At 36.8% G+C, this 20,669-nt stretch overlaps 1 protein-coding gene across 1 annotated transcript in view; it reads right to left on the reverse strand.

Moving 5' to 3' along the window:
* The window catches only part of LOC121313293 (beta-1-syntrophin-like), a 78,527-nt gene that overhangs the window by 15,414 nt on the left and 42,444 nt on the right, over window positions 1-20,669 (reverse strand). Inside the window, exon 2 of the mRNA XM_041245676.1 lies at window positions 10,362-10,578. Within this exon, the coding sequence (XP_041101610.1) occupies window positions 10,362-10,578 (217 nt within the window). The remainder of the gene's footprint in view (window positions 1-10,361; window positions 10,579-20,669) is intronic.

Consider the following 20,669-nt stretch of genomic DNA (forward strand, 5'->3'; position numbering starts at 1 on the left):
GGTAGTGGGAGGAGACCGCTTCGCTTCTGGAATGCGACTACCACCAATTCAAGCATACATTGATGACATGACAACAACAGTAGCCTGCACTAATCGGCTATTGGGCAAATTAACCAATAACATTGAATGAGCACGAAAGCAACTTAAGCCCACTAAATCAAGGACCATCTCTATAATTAAAGGAAAACCAGTAGATAAAAGGTTCTACATTAATGGTGAGGCAATACCAACAGTGTCCGAGAAGCCAGTGAAAAGTCTAGGGAGATGTTACGACGGGGATCTAAAGGACACAGTTCATGTGGGAGAAGTTAGACAACAAGCAGTGGAAGGGTTGAAGAGCATACACAGCAGCGCTTTACCAGGCAAACTGAAACTCTGGTGCTTTTAGTTTGGTCTACTGCCAAGACTGCTCTGGTCACTGACTGTGTACGAGGTTTCCTTGACAACAATTGAAAAGCTGGAAGCTTTAATCAGTTCATATATCAGGAAATGGTTGGAAGTTCCACGCTGCCTCAGCAGAGTGGGACTTTAAGGTAAAGGAATACTGCAGCTACCAATCTCTGCTCTAACCGAGGAGTTTAAGTGCGCCAAAGTCCGACTGGAAATGACATTAGTAGATTCACGTGACAAATGCGTAATTGAGGCAGCACCTGTGTTGAAAACTGGAAGAAAATGGACGGCAAAGAAAGCTGTGGAAGACGCTAAGGCTGCCCTTCGAACTGGAGATATTATATTAAGTTCAGCATGGAAAAGGAGGTTTTGTTCTCAGTTCAGCTCCTCCTACATGGCACAAGGCAACCCTGGCTCAACGGAGGAAGTTGGTAGTCAATGAGGTACAAAAGCAGGAGGAGAGGATCAGGTGTGTAAATGCCGTTTCCCAGGCCAAGCAGGGAGAACGGACGAGACGAGATGGGATGGGAAAGTGTGGAACAACGCAAGATCGGCTGGCAAGACCTGTGGACAATGGAACAGAGCAGGATCATTTTCCTCATCAGATCAGCATATGATGCTCTCTCATCACCACAGAACCTAAATCTCTCGGTGGGTGAGGATCCCTCATGTCCTTTGTGTTCATTACCTGCAACATTAAGGCACATTTTGACAGGATGTAAGGTGGGTTTTAGCCAAGGACGGTTTACTTGGCGTCATGACCAGGTGCTGCGATGTTTGGCCTTAGCATTGGAAGACAAGCGTAACCTGACCAATAAGTTGCCACCAGTTCCATCAAAGCATTACACACAAAAGAGAATATTCCTCTGTCCAGGAGAGCAACCACGAAGAAAAGGTGTTAAAATCAAGCCTCACTCAGGACAACTGGAAGCTGCTAGAGACTGGAAGATGCTGGCAGATACTGGGATTGCCACCACTAACCTTCGACCAGACATTGTCTTGTGGTCTGTATCAGCAAGCCTTGTTCATCTGGTAGAGTTAACAGTGCCATGGGAAGATGCTGTGGACGAGGTGTATGAGGGGAAGAAATTTCGGTATGCTCAACTAGCTGCTGAAGCGGAACAGCGAGGATGGAGAGTCTGAGTTTACCCAGTGGAGGTGGGTTGTCGAGGATTTGTGGCACACTCTATAATCCGGTTTCTCAGAGACGTCGGGTTCAGTGGCCAAGAGTTGCGTCGCACAGTGAAGAAGATCTGAAGCAGCAGAAAGGAGCAGCAACTGGCTGTAGTTGAGACGGAAAGATTCTGGATGGGGATCTCAAGCACAATAGAAAGAAAGCAACGCTGATGTACAGGTAAGTAAGCTGGGCTGAGCTGAGTGGGGAATGGAGGGGTGTGATGCTGAGATGCCAGAATCACTGTTGAGCCCTCTTGAGGTTTCATGGGCTAGTCAACGAAACACTGAGGATGGAAGGTGCCCACTTGAAGACCCCAGAGATGTACCTTACTTAGCTCAATCCAGACGGTTGTCATGCTGATTTGCTGGGGAGGCAAAATGAGCTGATCCCTGGAGCCACTACACTTCAGCAATCAACACCAGACAGAAGGATATCTACATCATCAGATTGAAAACAACGCAAAAGGATGGCGATACAGATGGATCACATTAGTTTACTGCAAAGCTTTGTCTTAGTTGGTGCTTATCTTGGCGAGAGCCGAGTTCAAATCAGCATGAAGTTCAACATCTACTCTCATGTAATGGAAATCAGCTGGTTGGTAACTAAATGATTCTGAGCACAGCAAATTAGACAAATACAACTGAATGTCCCATCATATTGAAATAAAATTAAATATTTATTTACAGGTCTACTGGCAGGTTTACAGGCATATGGAGTTCACATTTTTGGTCAACACCTAAAACTGACAACTCAGAACTCCATGTAGTCAAACAGTTACAATTCTCTACTTTTATAAATTCAAGTTTCAGCTATTTTGGTAAACATTTCTTGTTTGCTTCCAAAGATATGTATTCCAATTAGCATGGCTTTCACAAAGTGTGATGGATTACTGTGACGTGATTACTATATATTTATCTATGTAAATATTATTATACTGTGATTACTATATATTTATTTATGTATTATTATTATTATTATTATTATTATTATTATTATTATTATTGTTATTGTGTTTTTGTGCAGCCGAACGAAAGCTGCCCATTATTATATATTATTCGAGACCTTGGTTGATGGGGTTAATTCCCCATCCCTATATAAAGTTTGCGGGAATGTGGCTGGAGCGTTAATAAGCTAATTGTTTAATTGGTAATTAACGCTCCAGCCACTGAATATAAAAGACAAGCTCCTGGCACTGGAGAAGAGAGTTGAGGAGAGTTAAAGTGAGAAAGAACGAATGCTACCAGCCAGCGAACAAGGTACTCGATAAAAAAATATATAATTGTTAGTGTTTATTTATACTTTGGCCAGTGAGCCCTTTATTTTGTGTTGTGTTTAAACAGTTTGTTTTTGTTTATCAAAATACGAGCAGAGCAGAGCTGTTTTGCCCCGTACCATCCTGTGTTTTGGTTTAATTTCCTGGTCTGATGTCACCACTGCAGCCCTCACTGTCACAATTACCAACACTGATTTTTACACAGTAACTTTGTACTGTGAATTATTGTAAATCCCACAATATTTATGCAAAAGTACAGCTTTGCATTATCCCCAGATATTTGTAGAATGTTTTGTTAAACCTTGTTACCATGCCTGGCAAATGGCAAAGCCAAACACTGTTTAACTCATTTATCTCATTGTTAGACCATGACTGACCTTCATGGTCATCAATGGTATCATGCTTTACCAATTTTATATGTACTGCAAAGAATTACAGTATATTTTTGTAAGGGGTCTGGTATGTTACACCAATCTACCCGCTGCTTGTAACCTAAACATCAAAGACCTAGAATAAGATATCAAATCAAATTAGGGTCAATTACTCTTTCAATTTTGCAGTGTTTCAACTTTATCTTGTCATTTAATTTGATTCCCACATAATGATGACCGTTTTTCTTACAGTAAACCCACAAGATTTGTTCACATAATTCCCCTCTGTCAGTTCTCAAGCAATGGACATCGTGATTCTGTTCCACAGCATTTGACAACAACACTCAATTAAACCCTGAAAAAAGCTGCAGTGTTTCTGCAAGGCTACAGAGCAAGAGAAAACAAGCCTGCCATTGAGCTGTCGGAGGAAACGGTTTCCTCAAATGGCTGAAATGCTTGCCTCACAATGAAAACTGGGCTGCACATGGGAGAGACCAATCAGATGTTTACCTGCACTTCTGGGGGAGCTGTTCGGAGGTTCCTAGAACTTTACAGGAATTCTCCTTTAACTTCAGTAAAGGGGAGGAGGATGTAGGGCAGGAATCCGATTTGACATTCCAGGCACATGCATTACATTTCTTAAGTGACATGAACTACCTGAAGCATTCAGGGGAGTCATAGGTTACTTCTGGTGACTTCCTCTCTTCGTATCATGTATCAAGTAATTTTCATCTCCAAGATTAGTGCTCATACACAGTATGGTCTACTGTATTGTTTTTATTAAATTTTGTATTATTTCTTTATTTTTATATTTTAGTCTTTACTATTAAATTTGAAAAATACATAAAATAAATAAGCAGTAAAATTGGGAGAAAACTCAGATTGTTGTAAGGCCAGTGTCATTGCTTAAATTTTACATCAAGGGTTAAATTAGCTGAGCAACTTCTGTTTCCTATTCTGGACTACAATGACATGATTTATATAACTGCTAGTAAGGAGTCGCTGAAGATTGATACAATGTTTAACACGATTTGTAGATTTGTTCTTCAGTGTACTATTTTAGAACATCACTGTACCTTGTACTCCAGGTTAAACTTGCTGTTGCTTGATAATAGAAGGAACTTTCACTGGAATCAGATTATTTTTAAAGGGGTGTTGAACAAATTGCTTGCTTATTTCAGTACTCTATCCCAGGAGTTTACCTGTGATTACAGCTTACGAAATGTTTGTGGTACCAGATATTTTAAAATACCAATGGTAAAAAGTGCTACTGGAAGGAAATATTTTGCTTCTGCTGCAGTTTCAGATTGAAAGAGCCTCAATTAAAAATGTGTTGTTTCATTATCTGAAGTCCTGTGTATGTGTATGATGTTGTCTTATAGTTAGAAATGTGTATTCTGTGTGTTTCATGCGATTGCAATTTGCTGCTGTTGGACACTGTTGTAAACAAACTAATTATAGCTCATATGGCCTTTTTCCAATAAAAATTTTAAATGAAATTATTGCCTGATGCTGTCTGCCTGGTGCTGTCTGCCTACAGCAATAATACAGCAGACCACTGGCACGAATTCCCAGCTATTCTAATTTAATACATTTTGGGGTACAAACACCACTTTTTTGTCCTTGGTAAGTACCCATGATAGATGCTACTTCAGGCTAGTGTGCAATAAATTGAATCATATTTCTAAGGGACAGAAAAGTCTAGGCTTAAAGCAATCAGCTATCTAAGATAACAAAAGTGTAAATGACCAAAAAAAAAAAAACTTCTATGGTTTGCAAAGGATTTTTTTATTTATTTATTTTTTAAATGTATTTTTGTAATTTATTTATGGCAAAGGGCTGCATATCTTAAATCTGTAGTAGCTTTATATCCTTTCTTATAAAACAACGAAACTATAAAAGCAAACAAATGGCAATAATTTGAACCGCTGAATAAATGGTGTCACATAAAAAATACACTCAATGAAGAGCTCATTAAACCCCTCGTACTGTACACTTATTTGTTCCTATTTGGTCAATGAAACTTGCCAGGGCTACTTCCAGTAGATCTCAGTTGTTAATAAAGAACTGCTTGGTACAACCTTTAGTTATAGTAGAAAGTTACATCACAGACAGGATCTTCACTGCTGAAGTCTCTTACCAAATAAGAGGCACAGGTAAAAAGATCCTTGCTCTAATCCTTCAAATTATAAGTAAACACTGGAAATCCTTTCATAAGCTTAGGTGCTTAGACAATGACACGTACAAGAGTACATGGAATAAATACCACCCCTTGATGACACCACTGTCTCTAATACAGCAGAGTTCCATTTTGAACTTCAAAATGACATGCACACAAATTGGCCTGTGACGGTATGAGAATTTATAAGATAAAGTAAAGAAAACAGAGAAATGGCAGAAGGAACCTGACAATCTGGTATTATGTGACAAGCAGGATCTCTTTGTCATTCTCTTTTACTAGGATTGATACAGGCTGGTTTGCATAAATAAACAAAACAAAGAGTCAGATGACAACGTAGAGACAAAAGGTTGTCCCCAAGCCAAATTGCATTCATCTCAGAGCAGAAGGGGCAAGCATAGACATTTCATTGCTGGTTTCCTAGACTAGATTAGACCTATATATTTTCCTAAGGAAACAATATGATTCTTTTTTAAAATATATATTTTACAAATTTAAATATATTTAATAATAATAATAATAATATATATATATATATATATATATATATATATATATATATATATATATATATATATATATAATTAATTATATTAATTATTCAAAATAACCAATTTATAGTAATAATAATAATATAATCTTTTTTTTTATATAGCGCCTTTCATAGTGGTCCACCATCACAAAGCGCTTTACAAGATACGAGACTCGGGTGTGTGAACTATGTATCAGCTGCACAGTCACTTACAACAACGTCTCACCCGAAAGATGAGGCACAAGGAGGTTAAGTGACTTGCTCAGGGTCACACAATGAGTCAGTTGCTGAGCTGGGATTTAAACCAGGGACATGCTAGTTACAAGCTTGTTTCTTTAACCAATGGACCACACAACCTCCTACAGTTCCTGTGTATATTTTATGTCAAAAAAAAAATAGGTAAATATGAGTGCACATCAATTGATATATTATTATTTTTAATAATTAAACTTTTTTTTTTAAATCTCCCAACCCCCCCATATCAATGGTTCTGCACTGGGGGGTTGTGAACACCACAAACCCCTGAGGAGCCGCCAGTGACTGTAGTGAGGCGAGGTGACTCAGTCCCTGCTTATTGTATATTATCCTAACCAGATGATGCAATGCTCCCTTGAATCCCCAGCTTTGCACAGCCAGGACCCGAACCTGCGCTCCCCTGACTTTAAAGCTATAAAACTCACCCTACACACCAAACGGCTGTGATCTCAAACCTTTGCTGCTAAACTCAACTGATGGTTGTTTATAAATAGGGTTTCTGTTTTTCGGTTTTGATTAATTAGATTTTTCTGTGATTATTTTTTAGCAATTTCCAAGTTTTATGTAAATTGTTTTTTCAGGGCTTGCGCTTTTTATACACTGTATGAAATTATTGTTTTTGGTAACTTTTCAAAATGCTTGGGTGTTATTTTTTCTGTCACAATAGTAGTAACTTCACAGTACTTGCACACTTAGTTGTACCTTTTCTGTCACAAATTCCTTATAGTCATGGGCACATTCTTCTGGGGTTTTTGTGTGTCTAGGAATTTTTTGTTATAATTTGCAACAATTTGCAATTCTGTTTTAAATTCTCACTATTTAACTGTAATATAGCTTTAAATACGTCTTCTACTGTAATTATAATCTCATTTAAAATCTTGCAAGCTGAGACTCCAATAGAAAGGTAGAATGTTCTGCCACTAAAGTATTTAGAATGAATCAATGACAGATACGAGTCAGGAAGGACGGACAGTGCCCAACCACGGAAAGATTGTTTGTTTTTGTTTTTTGTAGTTTTTTTTTCTTTAATGGGAAAGCGGTGAAGTCAACAAGAACTGAGTAACCATTTCCAGTGTTTTCCGGTGTTTTCCTGTGTTAATTGACTATACACCAATTTCATTTTTGGTGTATCGGGGATTGTGACAAGATGGCTATGTGATGACATCCCCAGATGAGGAAGCTGACAGAGAGGAAGATGGGTACTTGTGTGTTTGAAAGCGCTGGTGCACGTATTTTTTAAACAAAAATTAAATTAAAAGGTTGCACAAAAAAACATTGCTCACAAAGCAAAATAAAAAACAAATGACGAATACTGACACCAAATAAACAAGTACCATGCTTCCCGCACATGTATCCATTGTTATTTTTCTCAAATCTTTTCTCTTTCACTTTCACTCACGTACCTCCTTCCAAACAAAGGATTTCTCTTCCCTTACATTCCATGTGACTGGAGCCTAATTAATCATCAATTATTCAATAAGGCTCCAGCCACATTCTCACCTGCTTTTGGCAGGGATAGGAATTAACCATTGGAGGCGCCTTAGAGGAGGCAAGGGAGGCAGAGCCTCCTCAACTTTTCAAAAGGAAAAAAAATAATATAAGAATGTTCAATAAAATAAAATACAATTATTGGCTACAATTTAAGAAAATAAATAATGTAACCTAAACTCTAGATTCAACATTCCTAAATTAACAGCAGTTCTGGCTGCTGAGAGACACGTGCTTACAGTATTAGCAGGTAGTGGCAGATGGTGTTGTTTTTTTGCTGGGTTTTTTACAAAGGGAGGCAAGCCTCCGTTTTCCCATTAAACACAGTGTTAGCAGTAGCAGATCTCATGATCTGAGCACAGGTTTTACTTGAAGGAGACCAGAGTTTTTTGGGGTTTTTTTACTGGAGGAGGCTTTGCATCCGATGACAAACCCCTGTCTGTCTGAAACACAGCACACTAGTAGATCATACGATCTGAGCACAGGTTTTAATTGGAGGAGCAACCTCCCGCCCCCTTCTAAAGCGCTGCTGTAAGTATCGTGTGTAGTTAATGTAGGCGTGAGGATTGAAATTGCTTCATTTCGTTTTGCATCGCACCAGTGGTAAGAAACACTATATGTTGTTATTGTTTTATTTTGGTGATTGTCTTATGAAGGGGTCAAATGTCAAATACAGGATAGAGCAGTTGATCGGCTGATTAAGACTCCACTTGCCATGCTAGATTTTTCTGAAGAACTCAAGATAAAATCTGAAGGTAAATTGAAATTGCTGATAAGAACAGGTCAAAAAACATGTTGATGGTTGTTGCTATGGCAACTTGAGATGAAACTCAAGGTACTGTGTTTTTTTCCCCCACTGTAAGCAAAGTTACCTCATTAATACAGTGACAGCCTTTCAGAATGTCAAATAGGACTTTTACAACTGGAAAATCCACAAATAAAAGGCTTAGCAATTAAAAACTAGATCTAAAATTGCAAGCAGTTCCCTGTTGTTGTAGGTATTTTATTTCTTTTTTTAGTTTGTTTTACCGTAATGACTGATGACTAATACAGAGAAAAAAATACAATAACTGATTTTGTTGGAGTGGAAATAAAGTATTTTTTTTTACTTATACAAACATTTTTAAAGTTAACAATACTGTTTTTTAAACACAGTTCAATAAAAAAAAAAAACCTCTTACTCCAAATCACACGAACTCAAACCGAATGAAAAAAATAGAAGCCAGCACTAGACACGTTTGTGTTGCTCGCTGCGCCTGCAGTGTGTATAAGTTAATTTAAATCAACCTAATTACAGTTTGTTTTTTGTTTTTTTTCTTTTTAAGAGTAAAAACTGAAATCACAAAATACCGCTAAGGAGGCATTTAAAAAAATTTAAAAAAAGCTAAATTCATTTTAACAGAGCTATGAAAAGGGGACATTGCATGCAGATGGTGGGATTCTGTTTTCCTCAACTTGTAATGAGTCTTTGAATCATCTAAGAAAAGGTACTATTGACAAGCATCTTGACAGCAAAGTACACAAAAACAAGAAAACCAAACTTGCAGTTCAGGCTAAACAATTACCGAGCAAGCCGGTCACAATCACAGGATTGTTTAAAAAGAGAACAGAAAGTGGAGCAACGCGTCCTGTCAACACGTTTGAATTAGTGGAAACCTTTAGCGCAGTGATCATACCGATACAACGGCTGGTCAATGAAATAGTACCATTTCAATTAATTTGTGATGTTAAAGCTGAAAATCATGTTAGAAAGCACGTTAAAATCCCCATTTATGAAATGCTAATAATAGTGAATACTTAAAAAAAACTGCTTTGTTTAAATGTTCAATATTACTGTAAATGTTATCCCTTTACAAGAGATTATTGATATTCAAAAATATTTTTTAGAACAACATCATGTGAGATCAGCTTTTATGTGTTTCCCTCGGGTTACTCACCTTCCTAGATTACAGACTGTATATTATACAGATTGTTTGATAAGAACTTGTAAGTCTTAGTTCAGTTAATTTACAACTTAAAAGTAGCGCATAACACTTGTAAAATAGAAAATAAAAGGACAAACACAGCAATCACCTAAAATCATTGAATCATTATATCTAAAAACTGCAGGTTGTCATTATTTTATTGATTTTCAACTTGCTTAACCTACCAACTTTAACCCGACCAACCCCCAGAGATCTGAACAGTAAGTAGCTACAGAGTGATTTTAATTTGTTTTTCGTATTCCCTTTACTATTTGATGGTGTTTGTAATCATTTTGAGTGGTTTTGAGTTCTCCAGCTCCAATGCATAGTTATTACCATCTTTAATCTCCCTATACCTGGCTTTGAGCTTTCTGTTCCATCACAGCACAGGATTATCCAAACAAGTTCAAAACCAGGTTAATACACATGTATTATTGTAATAACACAATACCGGAGTAACAAAACCCAGAAGCACTCATAATGACAGCAAATAGTATGAAATAGTAAGGGACAAAAGGGTAAGGTAAAAAAAAAAAAAAAAAAAATAACATTTGAAGCAACATACTGTTAAGTTTAACCTAATTTAGTTTCGTGTTATGCAGAAGAGTTTCTGCACAGTTGACTTTGAGGACTTTGTACAGCTGCCATGCATTTCCCTGCTTCTGCTACCCAATGTAGAAAGCAGCTTTTTAAAGTCCGGTTAGGTCAGAAGGAACTTAAAAACTACTTTACCTGTTCTCTGGGTCCAATCTGGTCAAACTCTGCGTGACATAGCACATTTTCAGTGATATGTATCTCTTGTCTCCATGGAGAGAGAAGGCTGGAGGAGAGGGAGGCTTGGAGGAGGCACTGCCTAGGCGAGGGGACTCCGGTGGGGGTGTCTCCCATCCAATTTCAGAGACTGGAGATCCTTTCTTCACATAGGGGGTTGCCTCCCGCATGTACTTCACTGTAATATTAAGGAATTATAGAAGATGATTAGGCATGGTTTGTCCCCCGATTGTTTGCTGATAGTATACACTCGACAAATCATACTGTAAGAGAATTGTTTTCTTTTGCATTACTGCAGTGTAGTGTAGCTCTGGGGAAGCAGCAATGAGGGCTATGTAAAGAGAGGGAGACAAGCTGCAGAACCCAGTGACATCACAATCTATGGCAATCAGTCCCAGGGAGGTCAGAGAGCATCTCCACAGAAAGAAGCAATAGGAAAACACAGCCACCTGGGTTACCAGGAAAACTGCAGTCAGTGTGTCCTGCGGCTACGAGGGATCAAGGACATTGCGAGTACTGTGTGTACAACTCACCTCTCTAAAGCATTGTTAGTTAGCTAGTAGTCACATTTTTGGAAATTGTGCAATTTGGGCTCCAGAGGGAGAGCTGAAGTGGCTGCTTCGTGCCTCAACAAGTGCTAGCATCGAACAGGCCTCTAACTGTGACACATCCCGGGTTTTTTCTTTGTTTTTGTTTTGGTGTTTTCTACTCTTGTTAGGCCCGTTGGCCTCGGCTAATATTTGCATAGCGGCCTACACGGTAGAAGACCGATAGTTTAATTTTTACACCAGTATATGTATATCTGTTTAGTATAAGAGCATACTTATATGAAGGACTCCTATATTAAAGTTCCTTTTTTTCCCCCTATGTGTTTTTTTTCACCCTTTTTTTGTTTAATTGTATCCAGTACACACACATTGTTTTTCCTTTACTGTGTGCACTACTCCCCACCTCCCTTTGTTTTGGATTATTAATGTCATTGTAAATTGCTTATCTAGTCAGTCTGCTATTGTCAGTACACTTTTGATAAGAATTTCTCATATTTAATTGAGATAAGAGTGGTGTATAATTATGAAAGATAACATTCAGGTGACTGGGTCGGAAATAACTTGTCCTAAAGCAGCAGATTTCTAACTTAGCCCAGTTTTTAGGTGGAGACACTGAAGCACTGGTTGAACATCACTTGCAGATAACTGAACCTAGGAGCCCCACTTGAGGTAGGCTTTACACAGTGATAAGGGGGATACATGAGCTTTTAACACAGATATAACAGTGGAAATCATTGCTGTCTGTCTGTTACTGTTAGTTGGGTATATGAGTTTTAATGCAGTTTCCTGCTGTGATTATTCATTTTTATTCAAACTGAAGAATAGTGCTCAAAATGTAACCCTTTTGGTGTTTTGATGATTTGGGTCCTGGATTTATAAAACATATTTTGAACACGTCTGCTTATAAAAGCTAACCATAACGAAAGACATCTGTGTGATGTTTAATCTTTGTACAAACATGTTTCATATCAGTAAGAACAGTTCCCCTGAAAACAGCTGTATAACATTTTTTTTTTTCTTAATACAAGAGAAGTCTATTTCATTTTACTTTAGAAAATTGTTTTCATTTCACAGAATACGTACAATAACTGTTTTTTTTTTTTTTTCATTGTATTGAATTTTTGGGATCATGGAAAGTGCTGGACAAAGAATGCTGGAAACATGTTTCATGGCTGCCCTGAAGGGACCACTCTCTGAGGGACTGAGGGAGCAGCTAAACTTATTCAATCTCCTTACAAGGTGGCCAGTGTCAATGGTTCTGAATTGTATGGCGGTTTTGGAACACGTTTTAGCTGAGGACTAAGCTGTGACTTTTATCCTTATTTCTTTTAAGTCAGACTCAAACCCTAGGCCTGAGGTGAAAGGCTAATGCATTACACCACATAAACCCCTTTTGAAGTATTTTCAAGGGTTTGTTTGGTCAATCTTATGCTGCTGTAGCGTCAGAGTAAGTCATAGTATCATTTTGTGTGTGAAACTAACAGAAATGACAGAGGATGCTTTTAGAAAGAGTAAACTAACTGCTGGACAAGTCTTTTATCTTTTCCAATCGTTGAATGAATCATTGAGGTGCCAGCAGTATCTTACAGAAGGCACGTCAGACAGTTTAGAGTATGCTTTGACACCTCGAACAAAGAACAGTCGTAGCTCTTTGCCCTACGAGAGACTGAAACAGTAAAGGGAAGCATAGCCAGCAGCTGGGCCTAAGGTCATGTACTAGCCGTACAGAAGAACTGAAATAAGAACACTTCTAGGAACTACATAACTTTTCAGTTGCAACGCATTACTTGAAGTTACCTCTGATTAACAGAACTACTTCCAGTTGGAAAACTGCCAACAACAACTATAATGCTGTAAGACTTGGAGATCAACAAGCTGATCTCCATTTGAAAAGAACTATTTGTTTATTGCGTGCCTACGCAATCCAATGTGTACAGCAAAGTACCGTCTTCATTGGAACTGCGGATCCAGACAGCTAGAATGTTCATAAATACTTTACTACTCAAGAAAGTAACTGAAGCAAATGCTATCAAGTTAAATGGATAAACTGTTCTAGGAACAGAATATAACTTCCTGTTTTAGAGTGTGTAAGAAATTATTTTGTTTGTTGAGCAACTCAAAGGAGTTGCCTCGTAAATGCAGAGAATTTGATCATTGCCCCATTGCTGAGTTAATTTGAATATATAATCCATTGAGGTTGATAACATAGTTTGGTACAACACGTTTAAACTAAATTAACACAGCAAAACTAATTTGCTAAATTAGGTAATGGAATGTTGGATTCTGTTCTGAATGGGAGGTTGAATTAATTCTTGTGTATATTGAGCAACAGGTATTGCAAATACTAATGCAAAGTAGACACTTTGTGTGATAAGCCATATTCAATATTAGTATATTAACCATGTATGCTAATGATGTTATAGTCGTTTGACTATGGAATCAATGAACTGTACACTATTGACAACTGTCTCTAACCAATAGCCTTTCCTTTCCGTAATATTAGATTAGTTGTGCACCTCCTTTTTATTCTTAAATAAACTATTGTATTAAATGTCTGACATGTTGTGTGAATGTTGGTTATTGTCTAAGGGAATCCGATCCCGACGAACTATTATGGTATGTCTCAGTTATTAACATGTGCACATTCTTAAACAGGGCGCCTAGAGACTAATTTATATATAAATAAATTATATACCTAATTCACTACATTGCCAAGGGCGTGCAACCCACTCGGGCTTCAACCCAAATTGCTTTGTTTCAGCAGAGCTGTGGCACTTAGGCTGCTACGTAACAGTTACAATTTAAAGTTACTTACAAGCTTATAAATTCAAATATTTGAGTAATTGTGTGTGACTTTTGTACTGTACTATATTGTTTCTAAGTGCCCTTTACCGTGGAACTGTGTTCATTTTGGCAGAAGGGCCACATACCTATCTAACCATATAACTTTTTGCTGGTAAACAATTACTCATCACTGAGAAGAATGATTAATAAGAACTGAAGTGATACAGCATTAAAATGTAAACAACTAAAACAACTGCTACGGTTGATACCATAATTACAAAGTCCTCTATGACCCACTGTGACAAAGCGCCCTCACCTGTGTATATTATCTGTTATGTGTTGCGTGTGGTGTGTTTTAATCTTGGTGTATAGACATTGGTACACGGGATATAAACAGGTCTGTGTAACACGGGTGTTTAAAATGTATATGTGTATTTAGGCACGAGGATTGCACAGCACTTCACGTGCAATTAAAAAGTAATAATATGTGAGCACGGGGAATTGCACTTGATTAATTCACGTGCAGTTGTACAGAGACTCCAATTGAATGATTGCTTACCAGTCGAGTCTCGGTACAGCTGCATAAAAGGAGCATGTTGTCACATACGCGGGGTTGTGTGTTCAAGAGTGGAGAACGGGGGAGAAAGAGAGCGAGCGATAAGTGTAAATATAGATCTCAATTGTTGTGTAGCGTTCGTCCACTCTGTGTTTTGTCCGTGTATATTCGTTTTGTTTGTCTATTTATTTTGGCATCATGTGCCGTGAGCTGTTTGTTACAAACCTTTTATTTTCTGCCTGTTGTATTATTAAACTGCGCATCAGCACCTTCACCATTTCAACAGCTGTGTGCAGAGTCAGTTCCTGTTTCTGGTCTGTCGTCACCCACTGCGGCCGTCCTTGTGACACCCTGTGACAAAGTGCCCGCCCCTGTGTATATTATCTGTTATGTGTTGCGTGTTGTGTGTTTAATGTTGGTGTATAGTCATTGGTACACGGGATATAAACGGGTCTGTGTAACACGGGTGTTTAAAAGGTATATGTATATTTAGGCACGAGGATTGCACAGCACTTCGCATGCAAGTAAAATGTAGTAATATGTGAGCACGGGGAATTGCACTTTATTAATTCACGTGCTGGAATTCAAGTGAATAATTAATTGGTAATTGAATCCCAGCACAACAGTATATATAGATGCACGTTGTCACATACTCGGGGTTGGGCGTTCGGTGAGTGAAGAACAGGATTGGAGACGGAGGAAATAAGTATAATAATAACAGAAAGTCCTGTCCTGTCTGTGTATTTCATTCCTCTTCCTGGTTCTGACGCCGCCCATTTCGGCCGTCTCTGTGACACACCCACACTTCACAGAATGTGGGTCCTTAAATTAAACACTGTCATCATGTTACATGTTATTTTTGATGTGGTATGCAAACTCGATACTGCAACCTTTTCCACATGTGTCCGTTCACCAATCATGGATAGCTGACTCGGTAAAAGTGCTTTTTTTCTTTTTTACTTTCTCTTAGCATACATGCTCCCTCTCACACACAACAACATAACCATGTGTCCTTGATATTCTTCCACAATTGAAAATAATATATATATATATATGATATATAACAAGGTTGTCCTGGAAGAAAACTTGCTTCCTTCTGCTCTGACAATGTTCCCCAACTCTGTGGATTGGTTTTTCCAGCAGGACAATGCTCCATGCCACACAGCCAGGTCAATCAAGTTGTGGATGGAGGACCACCAGATCAAGACCCTGTCATGGCCAGCCCAATCTCCAGACCTGAACCCTATTGAAAACCTCTGGAATGTGATCAAGAGGAAGATGGATGGTCACAAGCCATCAAACAAAGCCGAGCTGCTTGAATTTTTGCACCAGGAGTGGCATAAAGTCACCCAACATCAATGTGAAAGACTGGTGGAGAGCATGCCAAGACGCATGAAAGCTGTGCTTGAAAATCAGGGTTATTCCACCAAATATTGATTTCTGAACTCTTCCTAAGTTAAAACATTAGTATTGTGTTGTTTAAAAATGAATCTGAACTTATTTTCTTTGCATTATTCGAGGTCTGACAACACTGCATCTTTTTTGTTATTTTGACCAGTTGTCATTTTCTGCAAATAAATGCTCTAAATGACAATATTTTTATTTGGAATTTGGGAGGAATGTTGTCAGTAGTTTATAGAATAAAACAAAAATTTTCATTTTACCCAAACACATACCTATAAATAGTAAAACCAGAGAAACTGATAATTTTGCAGTGGTCTCTTAATTTTTTCCAGAGCGGTGTGTGTGTGTGTGTGTGTGTGTGTGTGTGTGTGTGTGTGTGTATATATAATATATATATATATATATATATATATATATATATATATATATAGTATCTACATGTTGGTATTAAGATATCAGAGTCCCCCGATGTAGTCAACAAAAATGTTGGATTTAGTAAAAAACAAATGTTTTCACAAATAAAGACAAGCTACCAGGTGATGCTGCTTGATTATTTCATTTATGCAACTTGTATATTAAATCTACTTTTTTATTAGGATATATTTGGACACTAAAGTCATGGTTCCTTCTATATGTACAGTTTTAGAACGGACAGATGTTGTTATCTCCGCGGTGGCTGATGTACCTCAGTATAGCGGTGACAGTAACGAAACAGAGATGTGCTTTGCTTGAACTGAATCATATATCTAATGCTGGTGCAAGTTTAATCTAGCTGTACTAACACTGCATGATTATAATTACATATGTAGCATTATAAGTGATTGAGGAAATATTTACATGATTTGGGTTAGATTTGTGCTGTCGAGGCATAATAAATCAATGGGCTCCGATTAGACTGAACCTCTTTCAGCGTTGTTTAAAAAACTACTGTATTAATAAACTGAAACATAAACTGGGCGTACTTTCCTTGAAAGATTTATGTACAAATAACCTCAGTAACAATTACAGAAAGTTTGCATTGACTCTTGAAGTTTAAAAATGTAGTTTTTTGCAGCTTCAGACAAATCATGCTCTGAAAGAAAGAACTGGATTGCAGATAACAGGTCTCAGTGACCTACCTTTATTTGACTATGTTCTGGGTTTGCCGGGGTCATTGGCCTTGTCAGAATTGACACATACTCTTTTTATTATATATATATATATATATATATATATATATATATATATATATATATATATATATATATAACTCTGAGCACTCTCTGAAACTCGAGGGAGATGTTCTAGGAGAACAAAGATGTTTTCGGCCTCCTGTACATGGACCTGTTCGCGCACGGGCTTGCAACGTTCCAGATGACTTTATAATACTTAGAAATTCCTTTTTGTACGGCTCTGACTCATTTAGTTTGAAGTTTTAACGAATCAGAGCATACAAGGGCTCTTTTCGGTTGTTTAAATCCTTTAAATATTGGATTGTTTGTTGCGCAGACTACCATGTGTCCAGCCTTTACAGGTTTAACAGCATTAGTACTTCAATACAGTAACACGAATATGGTTATTATATATTTAGCTTTTAGGCTATAAAATGCAGAAAGCTAAAAACACCCACCTCTAAATTCTAGAACTTCTCTCTCTCTCTCTCTCTCTCTCTCTCTCTCGTACGCTCTCTCGTCTCGCATCTCGTCTATACAATATATAATATATATATATATATATATATATATCTATATATATAGATATAGATATAAATATGTATAAAATCACTCTCTTAAGACCAAAACATAATTTCTATACCTTATAGCAATGCATCAATATAAAAGAGATATTAAATTCAAATATATGTTTACCTTCCAGTATATTGTATTATAAGTGTACTGTAGGATATATTGAAAAATAAGAACTTCAAAAGGCAGAGACTTGACTTCGACCAAACAGCAATCAGTTTTTTCAGAGGCCTTCAGAGCATGGATCACACAACTTGTAGTAAGCTGAGCGATATCGAATGGGGTCGTAGTCTGGGCTTACATAAGATTTTGCCTCCATTAAATACATCAGAAGTCCCAAGCAAATCTGATCATCAATCTACCTTGACAGTTCCCATCTTTGAGTTAATTATATTTTTAGGAGAATCCAGTCAACTCCTTTTAAAACCAATTGGAGATAACTTATTTCCAAAAATATTGAAACATGATTTCATCGCTCTCTTCTTCCTAACCCCTCCTTTCTCCAAAAAGTCAGGTGAAACAAAGTTCACAGGACCCCTGCTACAATATAATGCAATACGATACAAGTTTATATGTGTATCAAAAGAGATGTTGTTTTATATATTTAACATCAACTTTTTGTGTAATTATATTAACCTGACCCTACTATATTCCTTCTGAGTAACATATCTCATCACCTTTTCAATATAGTTTATTTTCATATACAGATAGGTTAACAAAATTTGTAATGAAAAGGCTGTAGGGGTTCATTACAAGCCTTTGAATAAGCAAACAGTGGTCAGTTCAGTTATTTTCATTTAAATTTAAGCTACAATGAAACATGTTAAATATAATAGCCTTATATTAACTTGTAGCATGCTTGGACTAAGCTTGACCTCTATCTCTATTTCTATTTCTAAAAATTCGCCTGCACAAGCAGGTTTTCACACACCTTGTTCACTTTTCCAAATTCACATTAATTAATTTTTTGGACAATTCAAGAGACGCCTGGACAGGTATCTTTTCAGATAATACAAAAAAAGCATACATATTAATTTTTATAACTAAGCTCTCATTATTTTCTTATAATGAGCTACATACTCCTCTCTTTCTTAAAGCACCTTCTGTTGGTTATCATTCAAGTTTGGCAAATCCCGCTTTTAAAACAAACACTGAATCCTGCTTTGAGGTGCCAAAGACCAAGCTTTATCTTTTGAGGTCTAATGCCCTTCCAGAATTATACTGTGTGCCTGAGACAAACATCTACAGAAAAACCGCAGACCCCAAAGTTATTTAGTTCACGTTCAAACTCTACAGCTTTCTCTGCAAATTACCAGTTTATTACTGCAATAAAATCTTTATATAAACTAAACATGTATATTCTTTGGTTTAACTGATATTGTAATGTCTAAAAGACACTTTGTTTAGTTGGAGAAATTGAACTAATTTTTAAATTGATGTAATTAACATTATTTCAAATGTGTCTTAACAATATATTTACAATATTATCAACACCATGCTTCTGTTATAATAAACTTTTACTATGTTCTTTCAACAGTTTAAATTTAAATGGCATTATAAGGTGTATTCTAATTAAGTTACTTCAGTATAACAGTTGCTCCTAGAAATGGCAATATTATTTTACTTGATAAATCTTTTAAGTTTTGACGGGAAGGTCCCGTTACTTATATGTAAATACAGGCTACTGTTAACATATTAGAATGGTATAGTGTTATAGTGACTGAAGTCTGACCTTCACTGTTCATACAAAATCCAGTCACAGCAGGTTTCAAGACCTTTGCTTTTTGCCAATTTTATGGTTGATTAGTATGAAACACTATCGTAAGCATTTTTCAATACTCATTATTTCAAACCAATATCTAACTTAACGATTTAACAGTTGCCTACTTCTGATAAGGGTCTGCCAAAAGCTAGTCAGCCCGACCTTCCTCTGCACGCTTTTTCACTGACTGTACATAACAGCTACTTAATATGTTCTATCAAGTAAATAGGTCTATTTGAAACATAGTACATACAGTATTACCATGATTATTGACTAAGAGTATCTCATATTATTGAAATCAATACATGTTCGTTTAGACCATCCAATTCATGTCTAATAACTCAGCACGTTCCCAACAGGATTTGAACTCTACACCAGGCTCAGCTCAGGCTGTAGATATACTATTTACATCCTCGCTATGGGGCCTTCATTGTATGATTAAATACTGATTTAAAAAAAAAAAAAAAAAAAAAAAAAACCTGCACTACACCACCGAGTAGCTCATCAGCTCTATGCAACTGGCATGGTAAACCAGCCACATTAATTAATAATAATTATTATTAATTAATTATAAATTATTATATTATAAAATTATTTTTTTTATAAAGAACCCGTTGAACCAAGATTTCAATTAACATTTGCAATTGAAACAAAACAAACTTTGTTGATGCCTTTTTTTTGTACTGTGTTCTTCAATGAATAGGATATAGCCAGAATAGCCACAAATGCAGCTTGCCACAAATAGGTGCTTGTAATTCTACTTTTATTAACAATCTCGTTGCTACTATTATTATTATTAGTAGTACTAGTAGTGACAAATACTGTAATAATAAAGAAATTCAAAGAATAAAACTACTAACATTATTAATAATTTAGCTAATGCCTTTTATCCAAGTTGATTTCCTTAACTTACTCCCGCAGCTTATATTGTTGGATTGTCCTTTTACTGTAGCGAACAAAAGGCTTCGGACCCAAACAGGGTTGCTATAGCGAGGGTGTACTGTATTTAGTATTTGACTCATATGCTGAATACACAACACACATTTTAATATATAATGTGTGCACATTTGTTTTTTCATTTTTGTTATTTTTCACCTCCCATAGTGTTCAATATTTAACAGAGGGTATAAAGAAGTTTGGATCAGAATCCAATAGCATCCCTTACAAAAAAGTAACATACTGCAAGTATACGTGTGTCAAAATTTTCTGGTTTTAGTATACTATTGGTACGTTTATACTGTCCTATTTTGATACAAGTATACTTGCAGTATACAACTTTGTATATTCTTTTTTGTAAATAATGCAACGTAGTTCTCAAATATTGAACATTTCTTAGATTGTATCTTACTTCTCTTTTGCATACCTGCATTGTCTCTTGTTAGATGTGCACCTCCAGATTCTGACAAATACTTTTAGAAAACCAGGAGCAACTTCTGCTCTGGATCAAAAAGCTATAATGCTCTGCGGCTGCCCGCCTATGTGGATAACTAT

This window comes from Polyodon spathula, chromosome 3 (assembly GCF_017654505.1).
Source record: "Polyodon spathula isolate WHYD16114869_AA chromosome 3, ASM1765450v1, whole genome shotgun sequence".
Taxonomy (NCBI): Eukaryota; Metazoa; Chordata; class Actinopteri; order Acipenseriformes; family Polyodontidae; genus Polyodon; species Polyodon spathula.